Below are 12,555 nucleotides of genomic sequence, written 5' to 3'. Positions count from 1 at the left end.
TAACTGCCATAGACAGTACTGAGCCTACCTGATTCTGAAGAGCTTTTAGATGCTGAATATCGCAGGTTTTATTTTCCCATATATTGTTTCATTGTTATCCTATTACATGGCACTTCTTTTTCCCCAGACGCAAGTCAAGGTCTCCTTCCCCTCGGAGGAGGTCATCGCCTGTCAGAAGAGAGCGGAAACGCAGCCATTCTCGCTCCCCTCATCACAGAACCAAGAGCCGTAGTGCTACTCCTGCACCAGAAAAGAAAGAGGCGACTCCTGAGCCAGAACCCTCTGTGAAACCAAAGGAGACTGTTGTTCAAGAGACAGCTTCAAACAGGTGTGATAACTTTGTGTGTAGAACTATTTATTACCTTTTTAAAAAGTGGAAATTGTCTTAATGCCTGTTTGGAGCTTGACTTGGGGGAATGCCTACTTCTCCCTGTCCCCCTGAGATGGCAAAATAACTTTTTAAATAATCTTCAGTAAGATTTCTTTTTTCCTGTGTAGAATTCTAAAGGAGGTGTGCTTAGCTGCCATTGTGATTTCATTGTCCTGGTCATCTTGTCCACTTCTGACAATGTCATCTTGTTCTCTATAGCAAGTTGACACATAGCCTGTGTATTACTTTTTCTTCTCTTTGAATCATTGTGCCATGTCCTAATTCTTTTCACAGTTTTGGAGCGGGATGTCTAACATCTTGTCAGAGGATGCGCAGGAGAATGTTCATTGTAGGGGAATATCTTGGCAGCTTCTGAAATGTTACTCCAGGGTCTATAGTTTGTCTGTGCTTATAAATCAAGTCTTCTGTTTTTTAACAGTGATATCCCAAAAGCTCCTAAACCTGAACCTCCTGTACCAGAGACTAAGGAAACTTCACCAGAACGTAATTCAAAAAAGGAGAGAGAGAAGGAAAAAGAGAAGACTCGTCAAAGATCCCCAACTCGGTCCAAGTCAAGGTCAAGATCTCGATCACGTTCTCCATCTCATTCTCGGCCACGAAGGCGTCACAGATCACGGTCAAGGTAGGACTTCAGTCTGTCGTGATTGTGAAGGCTGCCAACTGAATATTTTCCTCTGAAGGTACCACTTAATGTAATGTTCTTGGCTAAAGTAGTGATGTTTTTAGATCTGTTGAGCTATGGATGGTTTAGAGCAAGTGAGAAAGATGCATTCAACGGATAAACGTGTTCGGGAGTTTTCTTCCTGTCAGTTCATGAGAAGATGCTCACAGTGACTAATGCTGACTGGAGAAGGAATGGGGTACTTAGTGCTGAGTACAGCACTTGTTGGATTGTGGGCATTGTGTAGCCTTCTTTTAGGAGATAGGTTTGATGCTGAAGATGTACATTACCTTTTTTTTTCCCTTTTTTGGATTATTTTGCTTGGTAGAGAGATGTTGGTAAACTTAAAAGCACTGATTGTGTCTGAATGTACCACTTTGCGTCATATTCTAAATGCTACTTTAACGTCGTGCACTTGGAGGAAAGCAACTTCATGCTCAGTGCCCCAAGGATAAATTTCCTCAAATCTGAAAATTAGATAGCTGCTTTTCATTTGAATTTTTGATTGTGACAGGTCTTACTCTCCTAGAAGGCGACCAAGCCCGAGACGACGGCCATCTCCAAGGAGAAGGACCCCTCCAAGGCGAATGCCTCCCCCACCCAGACACAGAAGAAGCAGATCCCCTGTGAGGCGGTAAGATGCCCTTTTTTGAGATAACTGAAAATGTTAAACTTTGAAAGTTGAAGGAAATGTTAGTTGTGAGGAATGAGTGTTCTCAAAATTCCCTTGTTCATCTTCTCTTAGTACTGTCAGGTATATGATTTGAGTCATGTAAAAGCTGCAGTGTCGTATTTCCTGAGTTTTTTGTGGGGGAAAATAATAGTAGCTGTGAAACGATTTCTTTTGAGTTGCAGTAGTCATGAGAATGCCCCCTTTTTGAAAAGTGGCAATTTCAGAACTGTAACTTCTTCAAATGGCTCTGGATAGCTCCCAGCGTAGATTGACATGACATCTTTTATGACTTTTTGCTTAGTTGTAATACTTTTTTTTTCCTGCCTGGAGATAATTAGAACAAGTAACTGGATTTTACTTGTTGGTAGTTTTTAAATTCTGACTTACATTTTCATCATATAAAATTAAATTAAAAATTAAATTTTGACTTGGAATGTATTTCTTCTTCATGTTCTTTTAATTAAAAAAAAAAAACCAACCTTAAAGGTCTGCCTTCATGTTCTTTTAATTAAAAAAAAAAAAAACAACCTTAAAGGTCTGTTCTCTGGAGGTTACATTTTTGACAGCATGAGCAATTGCTCTAGTAGCAAAGCTCTGACTTGCTTTGCAAAGAACAATTACATACTTATGGCAATGTCAGAATAGACGTGTGTCTTCATAGGAATAGAATAGACTCCTGTCCTCTTCATAGGAAGAGAATTAAAGTGATGCTTCCTGTGTACAGTAGTTGTTCTTTTTTAGGAAGGGATGGTTCTTCATTTTTCTTACAAGATGATGACTATTTTTTTTTTCTCTGAGTTTGTAAAGATGTTCATTTCACACAGTTACTGGGAAAACTGTGAAAAGCATCAAACATGTATGTTGCAAGATGTACAAGAGCTCCCTTTCAGCAAATGTTTATCTCACTCAAGGTAGGGTTTCTTTTTTCCAGGTTCTCAGGAATTCTGCAGCCAAAGGTGGATTCTGCAGGTACACAATTGCAACAGAACTTGCCACAAATTTTGCCGCAGAATTCTAGAGGCCCTACCTTTTTGAAATTACAAAGTAAAGATGAAAGACTAAAACATAAGAATGGGTAGATTGATTCTGAATTGTTGTTATCTGAAATTTTTACCTCCTGGTATAAAAACTTTTTAGCATACTTGCACACTAAACTCTTAAACAGATCTGTTCTGAAGATCGTTAAATCACATGTGCTAACATGGAAAATTCTCTTAATAATCCAAAAGTTAGAGAGCCCCAACAAAACTAATTGCTCCCAGGAGGAAAGCTTAGTTCTAGTCTGTAGACTGACAGAAAGCAGGCAGAGGTAACACTAACAACTTTTTGCTCACTATGTAGTTAAAAATAGCTGCGAAAGATTGGTTATTACTCTTCTCTTCTACAAACCAAGTGTTGAAGGCTGTCCACCATGTTTTGGAAGTGCTGTTCTATGTGGCTCTATATATGTGCTTGCAAACAAACGCAATTCTGTGTTCATGCTCAAGCATTTCTTAAGCTGGCTAGTCAGAATCTGATGCTATATTTGATTTACAGGAGAAGACGATCATCAGCATCCTTATCTGGCAGTAGCTCTTCCTCCTCCTCCTCACGTTCCCGATCACCACCAAAGAAACCACCTAAAAGAACCGTATCCTCTCCTCCTCGTAAAACGCGTCGGCTCTCTCCTTCTGCAAGCCCTCCTAGGCGGAGGCACAGACCATCCCCACCAGCAAGTCCACCTCCAAAACCACGTAGATCTCCAACACCGCAGCAGTCGAATCGGGCAAGAAAAAGCCGTGGCTCTGTTTCGCCTGGCAGAGCATCAGGTAATCAAATAAAAATTTGTCTTCCAGCAGCTTTTATCATTTTGCGGTTTTGTTTTGTCAAAGATGGTGCATACAGTTTGTGTGAGCAGAAGAGCCTGCAAGGATGTAATGAATTGCAACTGAATTACTTGCCTTTGTCTTTTAGCACCCAAACATAAGAGTACTGAAAAAAGAGAATCTCCTTCGCCAGCACCAAAACCAAGGAAAGCAGAACTGTCTGAATCAGGTATGACTCTCACTTTTCAACACTGGCTTTGGGTGGGATTTTTAATCAAAAATGCATGACAATAAAAGGCAGTTGTTAATGTGCTGAAACCTCTTGATGGGCTGGCATCGAAAGCGAGAGTTTTCACTCAGACTGCCTCAAGTATTTCTATCCAAGCTTTCCTGGAAAAAAGCTCAGCCAAAGTATACTTCCAGCCTCAATTTTATCTTAAGATTTTTTTTTTTTTTTTTTTTTTTTTTAAATCATGCTTGATGGTCTACTGTAATATGACTTTGCTTCTCTCTGAGTAAGGCAAATTTGTATCTTCAGTTTAAATATTCTGTCCCTGTCTGTACCTTTTCAGAAGAAGATAAAGGAGGGAAAATGGCTGCAGCAGACTCAGTTCAACAGAGGCGTCAGTACAGAAGGCAAAATCAACAGTCTTCATCTGGTATGGATGACCTAGATTTCCTAAACTGGATTACAGTTTACTTTTGCATGAAGTAGTTAATATTAGGTAAAAAAAGTGATAAAAATTATTTGCTGTGCGCAGTGCAGTGCTCTTGTAAACTTAATTCTAGATTTACCACTCATACTGAAGTCACTTTAATTATTGCTCATGAAGAATGAAGTATAATTTTTAAAGGTTATGGTACATCTCTTGTTAATTGCTTTACATCTTTAAAATTTGGACTTTTAAACTCTTACCATCACTCTCAAACCTTATTTGCTACAGATTACTTAATCTGTTGTTGCAGTAGGTTATTTCCTAAAATTTTGGACTCTTACATGCTTAAGATCAGTAAATTAATGTGGGCCTGGTGTAAGTTTTTGTCCACTTAATGCTTCTGTAAGTAACTGCATTTCAACTTTTAATTTACCCGGATAGTCAGATTTTATGTGGACAGTTAGGTTGTTGCAAATATTTTACCCAGCTCCAATGGATTTATTTATCGCTTGACTTCAACTTTTTAGTTGAACGCTTTTAAATAGAGGCTTCTTGTTTTGCGGGACAGGGGATGTTGGTACTGCAGTTTAAACCGCAGGTATAACCCTATCAGGAACTGTGTTAATAGTGTCATGAGACTCGCTTTCCAGAGAGTGATTCTTCTACGTTTATAGATTCTGGTTCCTCGTCTTCATCTGAAGAGGAAAGACCTAAAAGATCCAATGTGAAGAACGGGGAGGTTGGTAGACGCCGACGCCATTCACATTCACGCAGTCCCTCACCATCGCCACGAAGACGACAGAAGGAATCCTCCCCTCGGTAATTTCTTCTTAAGTTGAACATAACGAATGTCTTTTTTCAAACTATTTCATTAATGTTGTTTATCTGCTATGCAACTTGCAGCAAATGCAGAACAGAATTAAGTCATATCCAGTTTGCCTGATTTTGTTTCAAGATTGCATCCTTGTTATGCTCATTTGTTAAGAATTACCCTGAACTCTATTTGAACGTGTTCATTTTTGCCTCAAATATATGGCAGATAGATTTGTCTTGTTTTGTTTTTCCTCCACTGCTATCAGGATGCAGATGGAAAAGAGGTGGCAATCGCCAGTGATGAAAAGGTTCGTTAGAAATTAATCTGTTAAATAGGATGTGCATATAGAAAATAATTTAGGCAGGCTCTCATTCATTTTGTCACAGACAGGTACTTACCATCCTTTGTCCTTTGGACTTGCACACTCAAAGTATAAGGTGAGGGAAGATCAGACTGATGTGTTACTTAATGTGTTGGATCTGGGACCGTTTCGCTGACCAAAAAAAAAAAAAAACCCACCCCGAAACAGGAACACCTGCTCTGTCTCCTTTGTTCTTCACTATTTGTTCATTCACATAAGCCTGTAACGGCTATTAACGTTAATGTTATTAGTGTCGTACTGATTCCTGAACACAACTGAATGCTTGTGTTCTTCAGGGGTTTTCTCTATGTTGATTTCAGAGTATAGGAAGGGGCAGATTCTAATGCATTTTCTCTGCATTTCAAGAAATAAGTAATTTTGGATTTCAGATCCATAGATAAAAGCTGTTCTCAAGAGTACAGTTTCACACTGTTTAATCTCATCCAACTGCAGACTGCCGCTGAACGCGGTTTTGTTCTGACTGACTCATCTGGGCATTCCCGGTTCCTCCCTTGTGTTGGATCTAGCAATCACGTCACTGCATGACGACAGAGTTGTTTGTGTTGCCTTAGTCTCCTGGGGGATCAGTAATCTGCTCTGACTCATTGAATGATCGCTAGATTCAGTGCAGGGGAGATGTCAGAAGTGAGCTTTCAGGAGAAGAAAATGGGAGAGAGTTGGGCTTCCTCTTTGGCTACAAGATGCGAATAGACCGCGCTAAGCAGAATGTGAAATTGTCTCATGACTGCTGTAGTGGGCTCTGAAAATTACAGTAAAATTATACATTGTCTCACACTCTTCAGAAAGACAAGTATATATTTTTCCATCTTCTAATAGAATTTCATAGTGAGGTGCATGAACAAGATGATTTTGGATAGTGAAAGCAGAAGAACAAAAAGAATCTCATGGCTCAATTGTAACTTTTCTGAGTAATCCTTTTATCTCTTTAGTAGGAGGAGGAGAAGTCCATCGCCCCCACCAGCCAGGCGGCGACGCTCTCCTTCACCAGCCCCTCCTCCTAGGCGGCGGCGGTCACCTTCGTTACCTCGTCGAAGGTAGTGTATTGCATTTTTGTCATGAAGTGGTTGCTTTTGGTTTGTTGACTGCCAACTATGACATGTAAAAAGAAGTGCCATGATTGAGGAAACCAGTCCCTTGTTTCACCACTGACTGAGGGGAAGGTGGTTTTCCAAGTGAGATTTTTCTGTGGCAGCTGTGTGGCCTGGATTGGATATCATTTGAAAAAGCTTGGTATTGAAAAAAGTTTTAAAGGATTTCTAGAAGAATTCTTTTTCCCTTCTTTGGGTAAATTGCAAGACACTTGCGACTAATTCATCTGCTTAGGTGGCACCTCAATATTTGTTTTCTTTGTAGGTCTCCATCACCACCCCCACGCAGGCGCTCACCTTCTCCGCGCAGATACTCTCCACCGATACAGAGACGATATTCTCCTTCTCCACCACCTAAGAGAAGAACAGCTTCTCCTCCTCCCCCGCCTAAACGAAGGGCATCCCCTTCTCCCCAGTCAAAGCGCAGAGTCTCCCACTCACCACCGCCAAAACAAAGGAGCTCGCCAGCCACTAAAAGGCGTTCACCTTCCATATCTTCCAAGCACAGGAAGGGATCTCCTCCTAGTAGGTCCAATCGGGAAGCACGTTCTCCACCACAAAACAAAAGGCATTCACCTTCACCACGGCCTAGAGCTTCTCATACCTCTGCAAGCCCACCACCGCCACGAAGGGGAGCTTCAGCTTCACCCCAGAGAAGACAGTCTCCATCTCCAAGCACTAGACCCATCAGGAGGGTGTCAAGAACGCCAGAACCTAAGAAGACAAAGTAAAAAAATCCATCTTTGTTGTTGGGGGTTTTATGAGGAGTTTTTGTTGTTTGTTTTGTTTTAATGCAGTGGGAGCAGCCAGGGAATCATTAAAATGGTTCTCCTGTCTTGAGGTTGCTCATGTGTTGGTGGCTCTGTTTGACCTCCACCATCATCATGTTGATTTTCTGAAGGTAATTAGATTGGAAGCCTTTGTTAAAATAAAGGGCAACACTGGGAGAGGCATTAAAGAGGCTTTATGTAGAGTGTGACGGGTCTTTTAGTAAAGAGCACAACAAAGCACTGGGACCCAGCAGGTGAAAAGAATTTTGAGAGAAGTATTGCTAGCTTTGTTTAAAGAAAAAGGAACTTTCTCTTATTTTAAAGCTTATCTGCAGAAAGGAACCAACTTTTCATTACCTCGTAAATAATTTCATAAGTGGTCATCCAAAAAAAAAAAAAATTTAGGAGTTTTCTTTAGTGTGATGCCATCTTGTGTGGAGTTAGTCAAAAGTATGGTGCTGGCTTATTAACTCAGAAAGAAAATTCAGCTGAGTATAATGTCTTGCACTCTTCATTGGATGATAAAATAGTGCTGCTGTTCTCTTGACTTTTAATGCCGTTATAAATTAGTCATATCAGAAGAAAGGGAACAATTGTGCCCCACAACAATAGTATTATTGTTTAGCAAGATATCAAGTTGCAATATCCTTTTGCCTTACGGATCCACAGTGGTGTTTTACCTTGTGTAACATATGCCGGCAAGGTAGTGAAGCATTTTTAAGTGGCAGCTTAACCAACTCATAAGCACGTGTTAATCTGTCTCTTTCTTAATTTAAGAGACAAAACAAGAAAGGAAAAATCTTTAACACTAGAATCTAAGTGTAGCTCTTCTGGTTTTTAAGGCCTTCCACGCCAAGTCCCCGGTCTGCGAGACGGGTGTCTTCATCACGCTCTGCATCAGGATCACCTGAGCCAGCACCGAAAAAACATCCAGGACCTCCATCTCCTACTCGGTCTCATTCCCCTTCTGCAAACTGGTCACCTGCAAAAAAGGCTAAAAGCCCAACTCAGAGCCCATCGCCTGCACGGGTATTTGTTTGCCGATAAAAGCAATACTGTTTGGGGTTATATGGGAGGTTATTTTAATAAAAATTTAGCTGCTGAACAGCTCTAAGCTTACTCACAAATGGAAAAAAAAACCTTGGGGTGATTTTTCACAGTTAAAAGCTTAGAAACAATTTGTAACATAAATTTTTCAAACTTAACAGCTCTGAGTCTGAAAAAAAAAAAAGTTGTATTATACATAAATTTTAACTTCTGGAAGAAAAGGCACTCCCATTTCATGAGTCTCCGTGAGTTTCATGGTCTACAAAGTGAGGTCTTATTTATGCCTGGTAGTCTTACGTGCACGCTCAGGCTGTTCCTGACAGGAAGAGAACAGATTGTTTGACATCCTGATCTGTTCTCTACGGTGTTTCCTCGGGACACTTCCATTCTTTGCCAGGGGAGTGTTTGAGGGAGTTAATTTTTAAGAAGAGGCTTGTCTGTCGTTGCGATGTTCAGCGTATCGTGTCTGTGTGGGGTTGTGTTCTGTTCTGAACAGACCCAGCACAGCCCTGCGTCACAGTGTCTGCAGCGTTTTGAAGGCTGAGGAATGAGCGGTAATATCTGTTGAATTGTTTGTTACAGAATTCAGATCAAGAAGGGGGTGGAAAGAAGAAGAAGAAAAAGAAGGATAAGAAACATAAAAAGGATAAAAAGCACAAGAAACACAAAAAACATAAGAAGGAGAAGGCGGCAGCGGCTGCAGCAGCCGCCCCTTTTTGGCTGCAGCAGCTGCCGCTGTGGTTGCAGCGGATACCACCTCAGCACAGGAAGACCAGGAAGCAGAGACAGAACCCAAAAAGGTAGGGATTTGGTACCTGTGCTTTACTTTTTGCAATTCCAATATAAGAAAATAGATAGAGGTGAATGTACGCAGCACTCTTGATGTTCTGAGCAGCAGCCTTGCTTCAGAAATGCAGTGTGGTGTCTCGTGATTTTAGCTGATGATTGACAATGTTGGGAGGGCTGCAGCCTGGCGGAGCTTTCAGTGTTTGAAGAAATGCTTTCTCTTTGTTTGAAGGAGACAGAAAGCGAGCCAGAAGACAACCTTGATGATCTAGAAAAACACCTGCGAGAGAAGGCACTGAGGTCGATGAGGAAAGCGCAGGTGTCCCCACCATCCTAGGCTGAACCCTTTGATATAATGTACATTTTCTTTGGTTTGTACTCAGAATTCGATTTCAAATTGCTAAATGTGTTTGAGCTTTAGAATATAACATTTGTTGTAATAATTGCTAGGTTGAGGTTCACCATGTACAAAGGGCATGGATTTACATTACAAAAGGTGTCCACAGTGTACTAGTGACATTCTTTCATTGACAGCCGACATCATTTCACCTAGAGTGAGACTTTTTAGAAGCAGTAGGAATTTTGTTTTGAAGGTTTTAAACATGACCGTCGGTTCCCTAGTTTCTTTGAAATTCAACAAAGCCTTTAGCATAATTTGTGAGGGTCTCCATTGGACTTCTTTTGTATCCACTTACATTATGCTACTAACCTTTGTGGTTTGTAAGCTTGCCCAGGAGTAAAACCACTGCAGAATTACCGAGGAAAGACATCGATTTTAAATGCTTTCTACTGTTGCCTGTATAGTCTCCGTTAAAGCGACTCGAGAATAGCAATTTCGAATGGTACAGAAATGAAAGCGTGTTGTTTACCAGGACACTGTGGGTTGATATTGATGTAACATGTTGATTTGGAACACTGGAATTTCATTTGTATTTTTATGTTCTTTTTTTAAAGGGCAGTTTCCATGATCAGCAGTCCCAGAAAAAATTTCCTTCAGTTACATAAATTTTGTTTGTGAGATGTCGTTGCCCCATTCATAAATCTTGTCTCGTTACGGTTCTTCTGAATGGAATAAGCAACTTTCAGAGATGTGGTCTTTGAAAGTTTGAGGAACCTGAACTTTGGATATTGTCATGTTTTCACTGTTTTTTGTTTTTGTTTTTTTAACTAAAGCTATATAAAGCTTGTGGATTAAACAAAATAAATTTCTAAATTTAAACAGAATTTGGCTATTTTTATATGAACATTGACATTTGCTAATCAGCTTTCTTTTGTACAGGGTTAAAGAATACACAGATGTGAAAAAGCATTTGATCCAGGATGCTGAAAAGTCAGGGGTTTTGTTTTCAGCAGTCCCAGGGGTAGCAGAAATAGTCTGTTGTTAATTCCGTGATGCTCCTGTTGTGTCTGGATTGGTGTTCTTGCAAAGCAAGAGTAGAACAGGCTGCCTGCTCAGCACTTGGTTGGGATGGATAAGCTTAAAACAAACTATTTGCTGGTGAAAATTGCTTGTCAGAGCAAGGAAAATATTTCAAGGTTGTGCAAAAAATGAATGGCAGGTTTGCGTTAACGTTGTTAGCAAGCTTTAGTCACGTCAGCACTGGTTTGAGTGCTCATCTGAAGAATCTGGTGGCTCACTGCCTTTTTCATAAGCATATTTGAAACTTGCTGGATTTCTGCTGTCGGATTTTTTTCAAAAATTCAAGTTCTGTTTCTGAAATCAAGTCAATTCTGAAGTCTAGGGTTCCTCTGGAAGGAGGAATGGAACATGCTTTTGAAAAATGTTTTGTCCTGTATCTGAAGTAGGTGTGATGTGCACAGTGGAGATACTCGATTAGTCTTTTTACTTGACATCATGTAGGATTTTAAAATCAGATAGGAATTATGGAGATACTGGATGGAAAGGGACAGCTTCCTTCTGCACTTCCGTACATGCTGAATCTTTTGTTTCTTAGCGTAAGTATACGTTGTATGCTGAAGTGCTTGTAAACTTAGTTCAGCACCACTTGAATGTTGAGTATCATTTATTATTCAATGTGTCTAATAAATTCCAAGAACTTTCTGGACAAACACATTTTCACAAGTACATCCGAGTGGATTTGGTGCTTATGAAACGACAGACCCTCACAGCGGATTGTGCTAATCTCATTGCCTCTTTTTTTTTTTTTTTTTTCTTCCCTGTGATGTTCCTTGGCAGCACGGATGATTTTGAAATTTATCTTAAAAGCCCGTCCATGTGCAGTCTTCACGAGGAGTTAATGCTTCGTTTTTTATAATCTGAATCTTGCTGTCATCTGGGTTTTGTGCCCTCTGTGTGTCTTTTAATCCTGGGACTAATGGAAGCCCTTTAAATATATTCAGTACCTGACTCACCGGCTGCTTACCTTCCCTTACGCATATTTTTCGTCTCCCGACTCCAGGGCTGCACTTTGACACAGGACTTTGCTGTTGGCTTTGGACAAGTCGTGAAGGCAGGCCTGACCTTCCCGGGCCCGGCAGGTGTTCTCCCCACCTCTTCTTCTCCTTTGGAATTTCTGTTGTTAGGTGCTCCCTCCTCTTTTTTTTAACATCTATCCATAAAGAATGGTTTACATTTTAAAAGAGCAATTAAAGCACTCTCTAAGGAGAATGTGACTTCTAAATCATGTTTAGAATCATTTGAATTCCTTCACACTCAGCTGTGCATTCAAATACTAACACTGTGTTCAAACACCAGTCCAGCGATGGCAAGCCTTCTCTTGTCTTCTCAGAACCACTGCCCTGTCCTTGCTGCTCTCGGTACGGTTGTGTGGATGCTTGATGGCAGTCTTCTGCGTTTGTGCTGTAACTGGGAAACCTCGTCCTGGTGAACTGGTGACGTGAATCATTGAATTTCTCTCCTGAGCCTCTGTAATTGAGATCATCCAAACCCAAACTTGTCTGCTCTGTTCACCACTCGATCTTGGGTAACACCTTCTCTCTGTTTCTCAATCCTGCTGTTTGCAGTCGTGCTGCTATAGTTCAGGAGGTAACTGCGTAGGACGCCTTGTGCAATGTCGCAGAACCTCTGGTACGTGAATCTTGCTCTTCTTACTCTGAAGCTGCTCCTGCTGCCTGTGTTTGTTAATCAAGGCTGCCTTCCTGAAATGGCAGATACGTGGCTTTAGGTAAGTGACTTGCTGGAATAACTGTATCTAACCATGAAAAGAAACAAATTCAAGTTGACTTGGAGTGTATAATTCAGATGAGAGAGTCCCCAGGAGTTGAAGGTGAGGATGAAGTGAGTCACTGCCGGGTCGATATCTGTCAGAGATGTGTTTGTTGTGTCAACAGCTGGGACAATGGCAGGTGTGTGCGCAATAGTTTGAAGTTTATAGAAACTCATTCTTGGATTATGAAATTTTTCCACCTGTGTGATGGCAAATTTGCCTGGGGAGTTCAGTGTGCAGCTTCCTGAGCTTCCCCGCTGCAGCTCTGCACTCTGAAATCAATTAATGAATTAT

General features: G+C 40.8%; 1 protein-coding gene across 1 annotated transcript in view; it reads left to right on the top strand.

Moving 5' to 3' along the window:
- The window catches only part of LOC104467013 (serine/arginine repetitive matrix protein 1-like), a gene marked incomplete at its 5' end in the record, with an annotated part of 14,040 nt that extends 3,743 nt beyond the window's left edge, over positions 1-10,297 (top strand). The window contains 13 exon segments of the mRNA XM_010080618.1: positions 128-328; positions 810-1,013; positions 1,582-1,686; positions 3,262-3,533; positions 3,679-3,759; positions 4,103-4,189; positions 4,861-5,005; positions 6,312-6,416; positions 6,736-7,197; positions 8,083-8,269; positions 8,870-9,001; positions 9,004-9,087; positions 9,306-10,297. Of these exon segments, the coding sequence (XP_010078920.1) occupies positions 128-328; positions 810-1,013; positions 1,582-1,686; positions 3,262-3,533; positions 3,679-3,759; positions 4,103-4,189; positions 4,861-5,005; positions 6,312-6,416; positions 6,736-7,197; positions 8,083-8,269; positions 8,870-9,001; positions 9,004-9,087; positions 9,306-9,410 (2,170 nt within the window).
- Positions 10,298-12,555: the final 2,258 nt, after the last annotated feature.

Source organism: Pterocles gutturalis, unplaced genomic scaffold, assembly GCF_000699245.1.
Source record: "Pterocles gutturalis isolate BGI_N339 unplaced genomic scaffold, ASM69924v1 scaffold26954, whole genome shotgun sequence".
In the NCBI taxonomy this organism is placed as follows: domain Eukaryota; kingdom Metazoa; phylum Chordata; class Aves; order Pterocliformes; family Pteroclidae; genus Pterocles; species Pterocles gutturalis.
Note: the sequence above shows the minus strand (reverse complement) of the source record. Positions and strands in the feature narration are given on the sequence as shown.